The sequence below is a fragment of the Ornithodoros turicata genome, chromosome 7 (assembly GCF_037126465.1).
Source record: "Ornithodoros turicata isolate Travis chromosome 7, ASM3712646v1, whole genome shotgun sequence".
NCBI classification, from domain to species: Eukaryota; Metazoa; Arthropoda; class Arachnida; order Ixodida; family Argasidae; genus Ornithodoros; species Ornithodoros turicata.
The window spans coordinates 47,378,804-47,392,806 of record NC_088207.1 but is presented as its reverse complement, the minus strand read 5'-3'; the positions used below and the strand labels follow the sequence as shown (position 1 = coordinate 47,392,806).

At 46.5% G+C, this 14,003-nt stretch overlaps 1 protein-coding gene across 1 annotated transcript in view; it reads right to left on the bottom strand.

Moving 5' to 3' along the window:
• Window positions 1-14,003, bottom strand: part of LOC135401324 (uncharacterized) — a 51,445-nt gene that overhangs the window by 9,680 nt on the left and 27,762 nt on the right. Inside the window, exon 2 of the mRNA XM_064633663.1 lies at window positions 5,602-5,727. Coding sequence (XP_064489733.1) covers window positions 5,602-5,727 — 126 coding nt within the window. The remainder of the gene's footprint in view (window positions 1-5,601; window positions 5,728-14,003) is intronic.

The following is a 14,003-nucleotide window of genomic DNA, read 5'->3' as shown; positions in this document are numbered from 1 at the left end:
GATGGCTTGTGGTATTAGCGAGCGGGGGTAGGTGACTGGCAGTCAACGACCCACATCATCTGGAAACGGAGTCTGACACACATCGTGATCGGTTACTTGCTGAATTGGGGACTTCTGTTACGCTCGTTCGGAGCAGCGCCGGATCACTGTTTGTAATTGCTTCCTATTCGAGCCAGCCGTTCGAGCGTGGACCGAGCTCTTTCGTAAGGGAATGAAAAGTGCTGCGTGTTTGTACGGCACAGAGCGAGGCGTTCCGAGATGGACACTCTAAGAAAAACAAAAGGAGTAATTTTACTTCTCTTGAGGACTAAATGCATTGCCACAAAAAAAAAAAGAAAAAAAAAGTCCCTGTCGGGAGTAAATAAATGTCACGGGGTGGAGACTGCGTTTCACGCTCTGTTCCAAGAGTCCCAGGTATATAATTCGTGTGCGTGTATGAAAATACTTTGAATCAAACTGTGATATAACGAGTGATATAAAATCTTGTGACATATACATAGGGCACAATTTGCCAAGAAGGAAGCGCTGTTTCTTCCTCTGTGTGGGTGGGAAATTGATAAGTTGGCTGATACAGCCTTATGCCATCAAATTGACGAAGAGCGCATATTTACCTAGACTGTCGCATTCAGAAGACCATTTGCGATCTTCAGTGACAATTTGCAGTATACTGGGGAATAAATTTCGGGGTTATGGGGCTAAAATGGGAGCATTTGCAGCCTAGATGCTGCAATTACTCCCCATTTTTACTTTTTTTTTTTTTCTGAGAGTGCACAAGGTGCGGGAAACTGCAGGGAAATCTTGACAGGTCGTCAAGATTTACATTGAGATGTCTTCATGATAAACCGAATCTTGTTCACCGGATCCTCTGCATACCAGAGGTTTCGATTGTCATCCTATTGTCTAGTGTCAACTGGTTACATGCTTTGCCGCGCTGGAAGCTCTTTGCCCTCCCCTGGAAATGAATCTTGGGTACGCCCATGGATGAATGTGTGCAGACAGATGAGAATCTTCTCATGTTTGTCGCGCTTTTTCCTGTTTAATGCTGGTCGCTGGACAGAAAGTCATACGTTAATGACCCAAACATAACGCAACGCTCTACTGAGATCGTATAGTCACCGCTTTTTACACGATGAGCTGATCGACAATACGAGACGACCTGTTGCATCTTTACAGCTTTTTCCTTTATTCGTGAAATGCTGAGACGAATGACGTATATATTTCTGGATTTGTGCCCCATAAACCTCAATTAACACGAAACTTTCACACGTGTGTCGCTCCTATAATACTGCATCCACACTCTCGTCACCTGCACATTGTACGCGGTTGAGTGGGACAAGAAATGTGACAGTCATCGGTTCCTACTTTTAATATTATCCGTCCATTATATGGATCGTCACCGAATTACTTTTAGAGAATAAAAGCGGTACAATACTTAAACTACAGACGGCAATAAAAGCCGATAAGAAAACTATTTCACCCCATTAATTTCATTTTTGTTGCTCCGCTCACTGAGGTTCTTCGTAATTGTACACCAATTTTGTCTCGCACTCTGCCACTTAGGGTGCGAAGTCTACAGCAAAAAAAAAGGAAAGAAGAGAAAAAAGACAGAGAACAACGACAATCATCTGGCAGCAACGCATGCCAAGAAGTGGGGTCTAAGGTACCTTCCACATAATTGCCGTCGTATTATAAGCTTCAAAGGCACTAGCGTGCAAGCAAAGAATGACTTCAAGGGCGTAAGTCTCCCATAAATTGTCTAGAACATCCACATACGTATATTGTTGGGCTGTGTAATGCGTGTCCTTCGCTCGACATTATGAGTTAGCCTTTAGGGCCATTCAAATACCTGAGTAAAGCTTCGTGACATTATATTCGCGCATCCAAGTGGATACGCACTTCGTGAGCACCGGCTTCGGTTGATAAGCTGCGAACCATGGTTGTGAGTTGAAGTCAAGCTTGGAGGCATACCACAAGTCGCTCAGGTCCTGCCAGAGAACACGGCTGTAACTTATATTGTAACTTGGGTCCCTGTTTATGTGTCTTGTTTGCCATATTCTCTCTCGACCACAATTTTTTTTCGTCACAAGCGTTCAGATTCGGCCATGTTCCTGCGGGTGTACCTCGAAATAAAGTGATCGAAATCCCCGTCGCAAAATAAACTACTGTAAATAAATGTTATCTGACTATAAAATGCGCAGTCGCGCGCGGGAAACTGCCAACGGCGAACTCAGACTAATCTGGATGTCCAAATGCAAACACCGAACTTGGACTAACCTAATAATAAACTAACCACCATGCTGTTCCGTCGCGTCCGCCCTGCTAAGCCTAACGGCTGCTAAAATGTGGCTTCCGTTCGCTAAAACGACTTGGACAGGTATCGAAAACCCGTGAATTTGAGTGGTTAAATATAGTGAGGTCGTGTTTTTAAACGCGGCATATCATCTTACGAAGCAATAGAGCATTCTCCTTGATTTTCCTTTGGTTCGAGAACGTGAATTTCAAGATCGGGGATTTCGCAACCGGGAATATCGAGGTCCTCCCGTTCCTGCGTGTGCCTGACTAACGATTACTTGACTCTGATTACTCTGTAATTTCTTGACACTGACTCCCGCTCCCATCGAACGGCCAAAACGACCCGCGCCCAGTATGTGTACCCAGTGGTAAAAGCCCCTTCTTTGCGCGGTTGGTTTTACCGTCCGACGAAGGCGAAGGTGTGACCTTGGCCTTCGTGTATCCATAAGTGTCTTTGTTGGAAGACAATGGAGAGGTGAGGGACACAATGGACAGCCCATTAACAAACCTTGCTGGTAAGCTGTGGCCTCATCGTTTGAGGAACAATGCAATGAAAAGGAGGGACCGCAATACGTGTCCACTAATTTTTGCTGCTTCCTTTTCTGTACGGCGGGAGAAAGTGATGCCACAAGAACGGCGTCCTTTGTGAGTCATAGAGGCAATATGGAAATGCGGATATCCACAGCCATTGTGCAAGAATGAGACGAATGGGGCATATATCGGTCCGCTGCAGTGGAAGATGTCGTTACGCATGGTGCTATAGGATAATGCGGCATGTATGTGCGTGAGTGTGTATGCGCACTTATACTGTTGAACGCAATAGCGTGCTGGTTAGTGTGGTCCTGCGTAAAGCCCGTGATATAAGCGATGGCCTCGAGATAATCCCCGCGCATAATCCCCCCTGTCTCGCGAAAGCTTTCACTGCTGGAATAATCTGTCAACTGTGCAACGGTTGGGCGCGCCGTTTCATCTTGGTTACAGAACACTTGTGCTGCATACGGCAACTTCTGTCCTCTGGAATGTATTAGGATGTCTTGAGTCATTATGTAAGCTTACGTCACTATATAAGCTGTGTACTACGTAAGCTTACGTCACTATATAAGCTTAGTGGTGCCGGGACATTTCATCGAACGCCATTTTGTCTTAAAATGGACGTTTCATCGAACCGGTGGCCGCCGTTTCATCGAATCGCTTTTTCTTGCGGTAACGTGTGAAATGCGTAAAAGGCTCGCCTGACCTACACTTGGTCAGTCTCGACGGTCCCCTTCGATGAAATGGGCGGATATACAAGCTCAGTATATAAGCTTTATATATAGTGACTGCAGTTTATGTGTCTTGTGCCAAACGGACTGTAATTGTGTCCAGAGGAACTTTCTACAGTAACGTTGTTCAGGAGCGGGAACACTGATTCTTTGTGTAACTATGATTGCACTGTTTTTGGACGAAAATGTCTTTGCGGACTTTCCCCCGAGCTCTTTATTCGGTGTCCGCCCATTTAATCGAACTCCGTTTCATCGACGCCTGACCAAGGTTAGGTCAGGAGATCCTTTCGCGTATTTCACACGTTGCCGCAAGAAAAAGCGGCGGCCCACCGATTCGATGAAACGGCGTTCGATGAAACGTCAATTTTCGACGAAATGTCTCGGAACCCTTTATTCAAAAACACGAATATACAAAAATGTCGAATGTATACATGGGGCCCGTAACAAAGAATGTCAGTATTTTATATATAGTATACATGTAAAAAAAAAAAGCGATAGCAGAGGCAACAAACGTTTGCCGACATTTCGTAAGGCTTCGCGTCAGTATGCCACAAAGCCAGCGGCCATTATTTACATCCATTCTTCCTTTGCCTTCTATCTGTCACGCAACCTGAATATTGTAAAACATCCACGTTCTTATTCCCGTCTCATAATGACGCACCTTAATAATAGAACATATGAGCTACAGAACGGCCAAGAATGATCCCCTCGTAGCCCCATTACTCAGAATTTGCGAGGCAAAGCCCTAAGTGAAAGAAAATCCGTTTGACTCCAAGCCTGCCAGAGGACTTCGGTGTCACTGCGTCCTCCTGCTATCTTATGCCAGCAAAAATAATCGTTCTTGTTTTGTCTTCGCCTTGCGCAACGCTATCCAGCGCGCAATTACCGCCACATCACAGCGTATAATGATAATGGAGAAAACGCCACACTTGTCCATCAAGAGTAGGTACACGTCCGCATCTAACGAAACCACGCTGGTGTCAGACAAGCCAGCGACGTTGACATTTCTATGAGGCAGACAATCCTTCCTTCTGAACCCTATAATCTAACCGTATTTCCGTAATTTGCAACGCGAAATCTCCCGAACAAAAATATGGAAAGCTAACAAATTATTATTTTTTTATTATTTTTTTTACGCGTGCCAGCGTTGCATGACAAGCTACTACGGATGAGATGTGCACATGAGGGTGCTGGCCCATGGAAGCGACACATCGCGGATGAGAAACTGGTTTCATTGGCTCGTCCGAAGAACTGGCCCGCGGCAGGAAGAAGCAAAAAAAGGTTGCACGAGAGAAAAACAGGCAGAACCTGCTGCTGCTGCTAGCGAGAGTATCATTGAACTTGAAGATGACAAGAAAGCAAGCAGAAAATATAAAAGTCGGATGTTTTGGATTACATCACCGCGCGAAGGACGAAATTTGTTCTACGAAGTAGACTCGAAAATGAACACAGTCGTCGGTTTAATGCCGACGCCATCCAAGTGTCAGCGCAGTCAGAGTATGCGACACGCTCTGCGTACTTTGGATAAAGAGACCGTTAACAGCGTTCCGCCGGACTAAGTTTTTGATTAGCCGTTTCTTCAGACTATTAGGGGGGACTACTACGCTGAAACCAAATCCGCAGTCCTCCGCTGCGTCATGTGCATCATGTCTCCGCACAAATAGGCTGACTGATCTTACGTGTAAATCTAGTCCCTATTATTATTCTTATTATTAAATCTGGGTGACGTGACTTCTGGGACGTTCGAAGTGCCCTCGAGTGGACCGGCGATCGGAAATATGTTTTGCAAGTGTTTTCGTAGGCAGAAGTGACATCCACAGCGTGTAAGTTATTTCCTTCATCTGTAGATGCTGGTATGTGTTGACGAATGCTCAAGGGTACAGCCCTACACATCATTGGCCTAACGACGACGAACAGGAAGTCCTTTCACGATGCAAAGCATTGTGGTTTTCTTTTTCTTTTTTCTTTTTACTTTTCTTTTTTTCGTACATGCGAGGCTACTATAGGAAAGCGCAAAATGATGAAACACTGCGCGTCCTTTGTATACCTTTATCCGTGGTGTCCACCGCGCTCTCTTCATCCCGGAAATAAGGGTTGTCATAGGCGTACTTTCCATCGCCACTTCCTGCGGTCTTGGGTGCATTTCCGTTGAGGATGTTGTCTGTTCGAAAACCTGCAACAAACGTAGAATACAGTTTGGTGAGACGAACCTTCAGTGTCTTCAGGTCATCATATAAAGCACGTGCTACTACTGCGCGCACCAATACAACATAGCCACGTGACCCGGCAAAACACCAGCTAGCAGCGCTGTAGCACACCGTCAAGGTCAGGGTCACCAATGTACCATTTGTCTTGTATTCCTTCCTAACACACGTACCGAGACATTAAATATTTACGAGCGCATATTTCTGAAATGGCAGTTTTACAGCCCAACGGGAGGGGGGTAAAGGTAGACAAAGGAGGAAAAGACAGTTGAAAGTAAGTAGCTCGAGACTAACATCTCAATTTTTTTTCTTTTAAAAATCAATCAATCAATCAGTAACGCAGACAGTGGCGGGATCTGAACCGCGCATTTCTCGATTACCGGTCGAGCGCCCTCTGTATCAAATGCGGACAAACTTCCGTTACTTCGATAACCAACGCCTTCATTACATCTGGAGTTACATTAACGGTATACAGCTCCAACGTTGGATAAGCTTCGCGCGTACCAGGACTCCGCTCCTCTACACCCTTAGAAAAAAAGGTGGAGCAGTTATACATTTTAGGAGGTACTAGTTGTCTCATAGGTTGTGCCTTAAAGGTCGCAAAGTTCTACATGCTACCTCACTCTCAAAACAGAACCTCACCGCATAGCACGTTGTCGGCCAACCTTTGCCACGAATGATAGGGTTATCGCTTCTGATTCGATAGCGAGGGGGCGTACGCCCTTTTTTAGCAATTTGGATATATGATAATTTCTTTTACCACCCTTTTACACCCTTCATCAGACTCAAAGTTGACCTAGGTGGTAACTATAGAAATTACCACCTTTTCACACCCTTTTTTCTTAGAGTGTATCCGTGACATTCTCGGGTAAACATAAACAATCCCCGTCGCAACTTCCGGTGCAACGAAGACTTCCGGTCATTCCGCGACTAAAGACGCTCTGAACCAGCCACCATGCAAAATGGTATCTTTCACTTTCCTAATTTGCTGAAAATGGAAGGCGTACACCTCTTTGTGGCAATTAGAATTGCCATAAAAAGGCGTATACTGCCCTCTCTCTCTCCTCAAATCAGAAGCGATAACTGTATCAATCCGCATAGCGGATGGCGCAGAGTGTGTTTGTGCGAAACCGGATGCCGGCAACAAACCGGAAGCGGTGCTGAAAGGCATGTATACTTCTGAAGCATTCAATAGACGCAGACCATACTGTCAAAGCCGCCCACTTGTACGCCCCATGCAAAACGTCACTTTCGAAATAATTTCACTTTCACGCTTTTCATTTTGGCCGTCAGATATGCCACTCGGTGGAAACGCCATCAGCCACGTCATCAGCTTGCATAGGAGTTACCTCCGGCCGCGCACTCGTCTTCTACGGAACCAATAAAGAGTGCGACAACCACATTTCCCACGTTCCTCCTCCAGCATTCCAAGTTTTAAAACAAATGCTGCGCTCATCTCTGGGGCGATGCTTGCCAAATGGTGTTAGTGCCGCTTCTGGAACAGTCAGTGTGTGGGCGGAGAGAACCTTCGGCAGACTTTTGTCGAGGCGTTACTGCGCTTCCACGTCTTCTTTTCGCATATGAGCAACCCACGGGATGTCTGCGCTTATTGCTGTCACAGGACAGGAGGTTACGCACGCTCAAGAAAGTTTTGAAAGGGAAGGGTGGCGTGTCGATTATGCAAAGGTTATTGCGCAGTGTGTGGAACCACGCTGTCTTCGTTCCTATATAAGCATGTTCCGTTGCTAAGGGCACTGGCTGTCTTCCGTGCAGCTGCAAATTATGAACTAGCTACCAGGGAATTGTAACGGAAACAGAAGCGGTATATTACCGAAACTGGAGATGGTAACGTTAACGGAAACGCGTACAACGGTCCCCCATTACCGGAAACAGAAACGGAAACGAAAATTATCGTCCGGTATTGAATTCGGGAATGGCTATTCGTGTTGTGCGATGACATTTGAGTGACTTTTCATTTTATTTTTTATATTTCGATGACTCAATTCCATGTGGTGCTCTAAATACTACACGTGAGCATGGAAACAAAGCGCAATATTGGATCTTCATCCCTCGCTTACCGTCCCAGACTTCATAACTCCGTGATATCAACACACCAGACTTACACAACATGACTCCACGAAGTCTACTCCACCATAGCACGAGGATGAAAGCCTACGATTTTTCTTATTCTTATTCTTACTTTTTTTTTCTCATTTCACCGTGGCTATGGCAGTATTGTACACTACTGAGAGCGTCCGCCTAAGAATGCGACATTGGAGGAAGGTCACGCCCATCTTGAGTTGCTGGACTCAGACTGACTGAAGACATGGTCCTACTTTTCTTTTCTTCTTTTTTTGCAAGATGTGCGCATCCCAACGACGTAAAATTACTTGTGTAGTGTGTACGCGTGACACCGAAGCAGCACTTGGGCAAAACAGGGTGCTGACAGAGCCGGGCGGGCTGTCCTTCCGCAGCTCTCTAACAGCGGTTCCATTACCGGAAACAGTAACAGAAACGAAAATATTGCAGTAACGAAAATGGAAACGGTAGCGAAAAAACGTCGGTTACCCTTCCCTGCTAGCCACACAGACATGGCCAGCAGCACATCGACATGTTTCACACTCTGTGATCTCCTTCCTTAGGACTTTTGTAGAACAAACATACTTTTAGACTCCTCGGTTGCCAGACCTCGCTACCATAAGCGTACTGGAGTAGCCGGCCCAATGTAGAGTTGGGCCAACATCTCCATATTTTTCTTTTTTTTTATCACCGACCAACTGCGCCAGTCCTATATCGTGTTCGATTCAGCGGATGATTTTTAACGTTTCGTGTTTTAGTACTCGGGCCGTGGCATCGCCCCCAAGTCAGGCATCGGGCGTTCAGCTCCGTTGCGAATATCTCAGGGACAAAGCGCACAGAAGGTTTTTACTCGTGCTCTCTTCAAACAGAACTTCACCACATAACACGGTGAGGGCCTTAACCATTGCATAGAACGATACCGTTATCAGTCCTGATTTGAGGGAAACACGGGGCGTACGCCTTTTTTGTGACAATTAACACAAACTGCATTGGTGTCCAAAAAAAGCGTACGCCTCCCGTTTTTAACCAATCAGGGGGCAGAATGATGCCATACGGGATGGTGGTTGGCTAAGAGTGTGCTATCATGGACAAGACAGTGAACCGTAGCGGTGACCCACGGGAAAACTTGCCCATCCATGAAGTACTTTAGTCACTTCATGGCCATTTTTCACTCGATCATTCTTTGTGCTGTCATCACATCATCATCAACTCCACCAAACTCCGGTGTGTGAGAGGGGGTAATGTTTATTCAAAGGAAAAAAAAAAAAAAAAACACGGGGGGCTCCTGCGGGATCTGTGCAGCTAACCACCGTTTAGTGGTATACAAGTGTGCAGCAGCAGCAGCTTTATTCTCCGTATTATTTTCTACTACGAGCCATATCAACTAGTGCCGCAAGACTTTCGTCCTCTTTCGTGCATCATGGAGCACGAGATCTAAATAGGGCAGCTGTGGGATACGTGACTTGTTGGCGGCGTTTTATCATCGACGTAGATGGTGATCAACATGCATTTTGTCAAGATTGTCTCGCGGCACAGCCAGTTAATAACACCGCAGTTGGAACTAACTAACCAATCAAAGCCTGCAGCGTAGCGGAAAAGACGACTGTGCGACAACGATGTGGCGTACGCTTTTCTGTTTTTCGGTTTCAGTGTGCATTGCACGAGGGCGCAACAAGTCGTGCACTTTGTTTGCACTCGTTAACACTGACCCTTGTACTTTTTGACGAGTCTAATACAATCATTTTATCGTTCATCACCTTGTTTCTGTGAATTTCGGATTTAACAGAAAGCAGCAGGATGTACTCGTATAGAGAAGAAAAGTTTATAATGTGGAACCTAAGGGAGAGATCAGATGTATGCGCATTATATTTCAAACCTTGCTACCGCTCGTAGAGCGTTTCTTTTTTTTATTCTTTTTTTTATGTTATCAAATTCTTTGTAGATTTTTTTTGTTCCAGTACCCCATACCAGGTGACAATAGGGCAGACGTGAGTGGAAGAGTGTATATTATAAAGCATTAGCTTTTGCCGAATCGAAAAAAGGTAACTTTTCCGCAGGATACCAAGGACTCTCCAGAGTTTAGTTCGTAGATAATAACCTGTTTGGTGATCCCATACCATGTTTTCGTGAAAAAAAAAAAAAAAAAAATGAACGAAAAACACGCCGAGGGTTTTGACATTTGAGGTAAAACTAATTTCTGTCGTATTTAGTCGCACTGGCATTTGGTTCGGCGCATATCGTTTGCTTGGGACGAAATAGTACGGCGTTAGTTTTACTGCAGTTTATTTTTACGTTTTATTTACTTCGAGTGCAGGAGAAGACGAAAGGTATTCATGTGTGAGTTCGTGTTGAGAAAACTTATTGGAATGGCGAGCCTTCAACCCAGATTGTATGCAATGTTTGTTTCTTTTACAAGTCTGGAATTTTACGTATAAGGATACAGAGATATGCATCTGCATATTTGATGCATCATTGGCTTTCAATCTTGTTTCGAAGTAGCATTTCAGCCAATTACTGCAATCAGTACGACGTGTCACTTCACCCACTTCGATATCAGGAAGCTCGCGAAAGCTGCAGAACGGAATCAATCAAAATCCAGCGTGCACTGAGAGGTACCGGATTTCTGGCACGCGAGGACGAAAATATACCGTCGAGATGTCGTCAGCATCACGACCGTGTCATAATTGGCAACCCCTATGAGGAACCCGTCCGCACGATCAGCTAGGGGCGCTACTCATCGGCCCGCGAGATCTGTATCGTGATTGGACAACGCAAATTTTAATTTTGAACATGCAGAAGCGGACGCACGACTACCGTAGCAGACGACAGCAACAGCGCTCCTATGAAAACGCGTAGAATGATGATGATAATCAACTTTAGAAAGAAGCATCTCCCGTGGGACATTTATCGCTTGTACAAAAATACTAAAGTAAGCTGAAGTACAAAGTATTGCGGAAATTGAGTAAGCAATAGCTGGGTCGATGAGTAGCGCCAAATGCGGTGCTGGGAAGGGGTGCCTATCACATGGTCGTTAGGTGATCGTGGTCAGCATTCTATCAGGCAACACAGTTAACCCCATAAACTACGCGTGTCCACACGGCGACGCCTGGCGAGTAATACGTCATCACAAAGCGGAATGACCGTTATTATGCCATTCTGCCGAAACCCCAAGTGGGGCAAGATAAGGAGACGCCGCCCGCAGCAGCCAACGAGAAACTTCTTACGCACTTTCACATGCCTTCGTCAAAGACGGAGTCCCAGATAGGACTCCATTAGCTCCTGCGAGAAACGTGAGGAACTCAACCTCCAGCAATGTCTGCGGGGCTAAGCATTAGCATCGGAATGCATCGTCGTGTCTGTCCTTCCTGCAAAAATCCTTCCTTCCTTGGTCTCACTTCCTGAACGCGAGACCGTGTCATAATGGCTTAAGTGGGCAAGTCGTTGGGTGATGGTCAGAACGCGGTGTGTACTCATTTGCCCGTGTGGGGTCTTACTGAGGATCGTCTTGACGACGTGTCAAGCGGCCTTCCGAGAAACCGTGACGCCGTCGTTACGACAATGCGTCTTTTCGAGAAGGACGGTAAACCTCCGGGTCGACCTCTAGCGTTGGATTGCCATTGCGGCCGCCCAGGAAATGTTTGGCCGCGAGAAGTCAGCGAAAGGACAAGACGGAAAGGAACTGTTCTGAGGATTGAAGCATGCACACAGGCTGACAAGCACAAGCCTCAAAGTGGCTGCGAACGTGAAAGACTGAAATAATGCGGGCGTCGAAGAACACCCGGTTTGGTTCCTGCCAGACATCGGCAGGAATCTAGCCCTCACCTCTCGATTAAATCGGTCATGTGCGCTAGCCATTGTGCCACGCTGGCAGCACGGCTTATTGACGGCTTGCCATGGGGCTTGATTCAAGGAACATGACACACTCTCTCTTATTTTTCATGACACATCGAGGCTTGCGTTACGTTTACGAGTTCGTGTATTCTAGCTCCTGAGGCACCATCCTGTATTGGAAAGCTTTACTGTGTTGTATCGACACCTCCTAGGTAGCAGAAGGACTGCTCCCACGTGACACATCGTCACACAGGAACGCCTGCTGTGGATCCTACTAGTATATGACGTCAATGAAAGAGCGAACAAGAGAAAAGCTCGAAGCAGCTCGCAAAGCTCACACAGGCCTCCGTGAGTTAGGTAAGGCGCAGGTCTTCTACTATCTAGGAGGTGTTGGTTGTATTCCATGTGTGTTTATGTCCATGAGAAACATGCAAAGGAGAGTGTAAAAAGAGAGCGAGGGCGTGTCCTGTTCGTTCCTTTGGTAAGACGCAAGTAAACCGTGCCAGCGTATGATGTGATGGTTAGCGCCCTTCGCCTGTAATGTCTGGCTTTTTTCGATGACTGCCGTGCATGTATATTTAATTCAGTGAAAGGAAGCACGACGACCGATCCTTCGAGCTTGCAGAGCTCATATTCCCGCATCACGCCAGTAAACATGTCGAGGTTCTGCAGCAAGGCGCAGAGTTGGCGGGACTCCCTTTAGCGAGAACTTTGTTGACACCTGGCTGGGCAAGAAGAAGAAAGATAACATGTGTGTGTACATTCCACGTATGAATCACGGCCGCGTTCACCTTGAAATTAGCATAGCTGCTCTTGCTCAAGAGTGGAAGGGCGGCTTGTCTAATAACGTTCGCGCGAGATGAGGCTGAGGAGGAGGCACACCCGCACCTAAGCCTACGCGTATCCCATGAGAAGATTTCGCTTGTTTATCGTTTCGCGGTACATGAACAGACGTCTGCGAAACGGACTCGTTACGCCTGTATATACACTTTCTTTCTGTTACGTATCCCACGATTTTGAATATTGCCGCCCAAAAGGCTGCAAATAATTTTAGGTTTGGTCCGATCGACGCATGATTGGACTGGATACCGGGAGCAAAATGGCGTCATCGCTTTCGTCGGTCTCTATACTCTTGGCACCGATGTTTCAGTTGGTCGGTGACAGAGACTCAGTTAGCTGCTCAAGTTGGAATGTGTGGAAAGAGGGAAAGAGAGGTTACGAGAGCAACAACAAGTGACAGAAGGAAGGGTCCAGGTTAGACAGTCACGATGGGAGTTATGCTCACAGCGTTCCTACTGTGCAACCTTGCTGCCCAAACTACAGCAAAGTTTACCCGTGATAAGAGTACAGTCAGTGAGGGATAATACACCAGCTTAGAACGGAGCGGAGAATGAGCATCCCACACGGTATTGACGTAATACTGTTAACAAGTATCTTTGAGAAAGTGTTCGCTACAGACATTTTAAAATTTAAACTGTTCACAAACTTCGCCCCCCTCAATTTGTACTCACCAGGCCGTCAAAGCAAAAGTGAAAGCAGAATGGCGTGCTAGCAAGTGAGAACGCGAAAGCGTAGGAACCTTTATTTACTGAACACACAGTCTAAAGTGCATATATGACTAACCCAGATGCCAGAAGCTCCACGCTGATACCAAACGGATGGCCGTTGACTTAAAAGCGCCGCTTTATGGGCGTGCATGCAGGCATAAAGTGGCTGCAGGCGTTTCCCGAGAACGTTTCCGTAGCAAAACACGATAAATAAAATAAAGCAAAAACACGGAGAGTGGGGACGTTAGACGTTCTTCGTATTGAGGCGCGTGGTGTTTTGCGTTGCAAAGCATATAAAGGTGCTCTGCAGTGGAAGCGTGCAGAGGGAACGGAGGCGTACATGTTCATGTGCACACTCAACATGCGGCAGGTCACTCAACAGAGCCGACTCCAGCTAGATAAATAAAGCCCGATTGCTTAAACGACGTGGCGTAATCATTAGGAGCCCGCCAACCACGTCCGTGCTTTCAGCACTCGTTGTCATGGTGACAAGCCGCCATGAGCCACATGGGCAGCCGCTTGTTGCCACAGAAAGAGTGCGTTTGAAATCGTCTGCTACGATTTGCTGAAGCAGACGACATGCCCGCATTATGCGTGACGTGTTTGAAATCGTCTGCTGCGATTTGCTGGAGCAGACGACATGCCCACATTATGCGTCACGTGCTTGAAATCGTCTGGTAGAATTTGCTGGAGCAGACGACATGCCCACATTATGCGTCACGTGTTTTACGATGATGGCATTTCACGCCGCGACTTGGGAGATGACCCGGGTTCGAATCCGTGCGCCA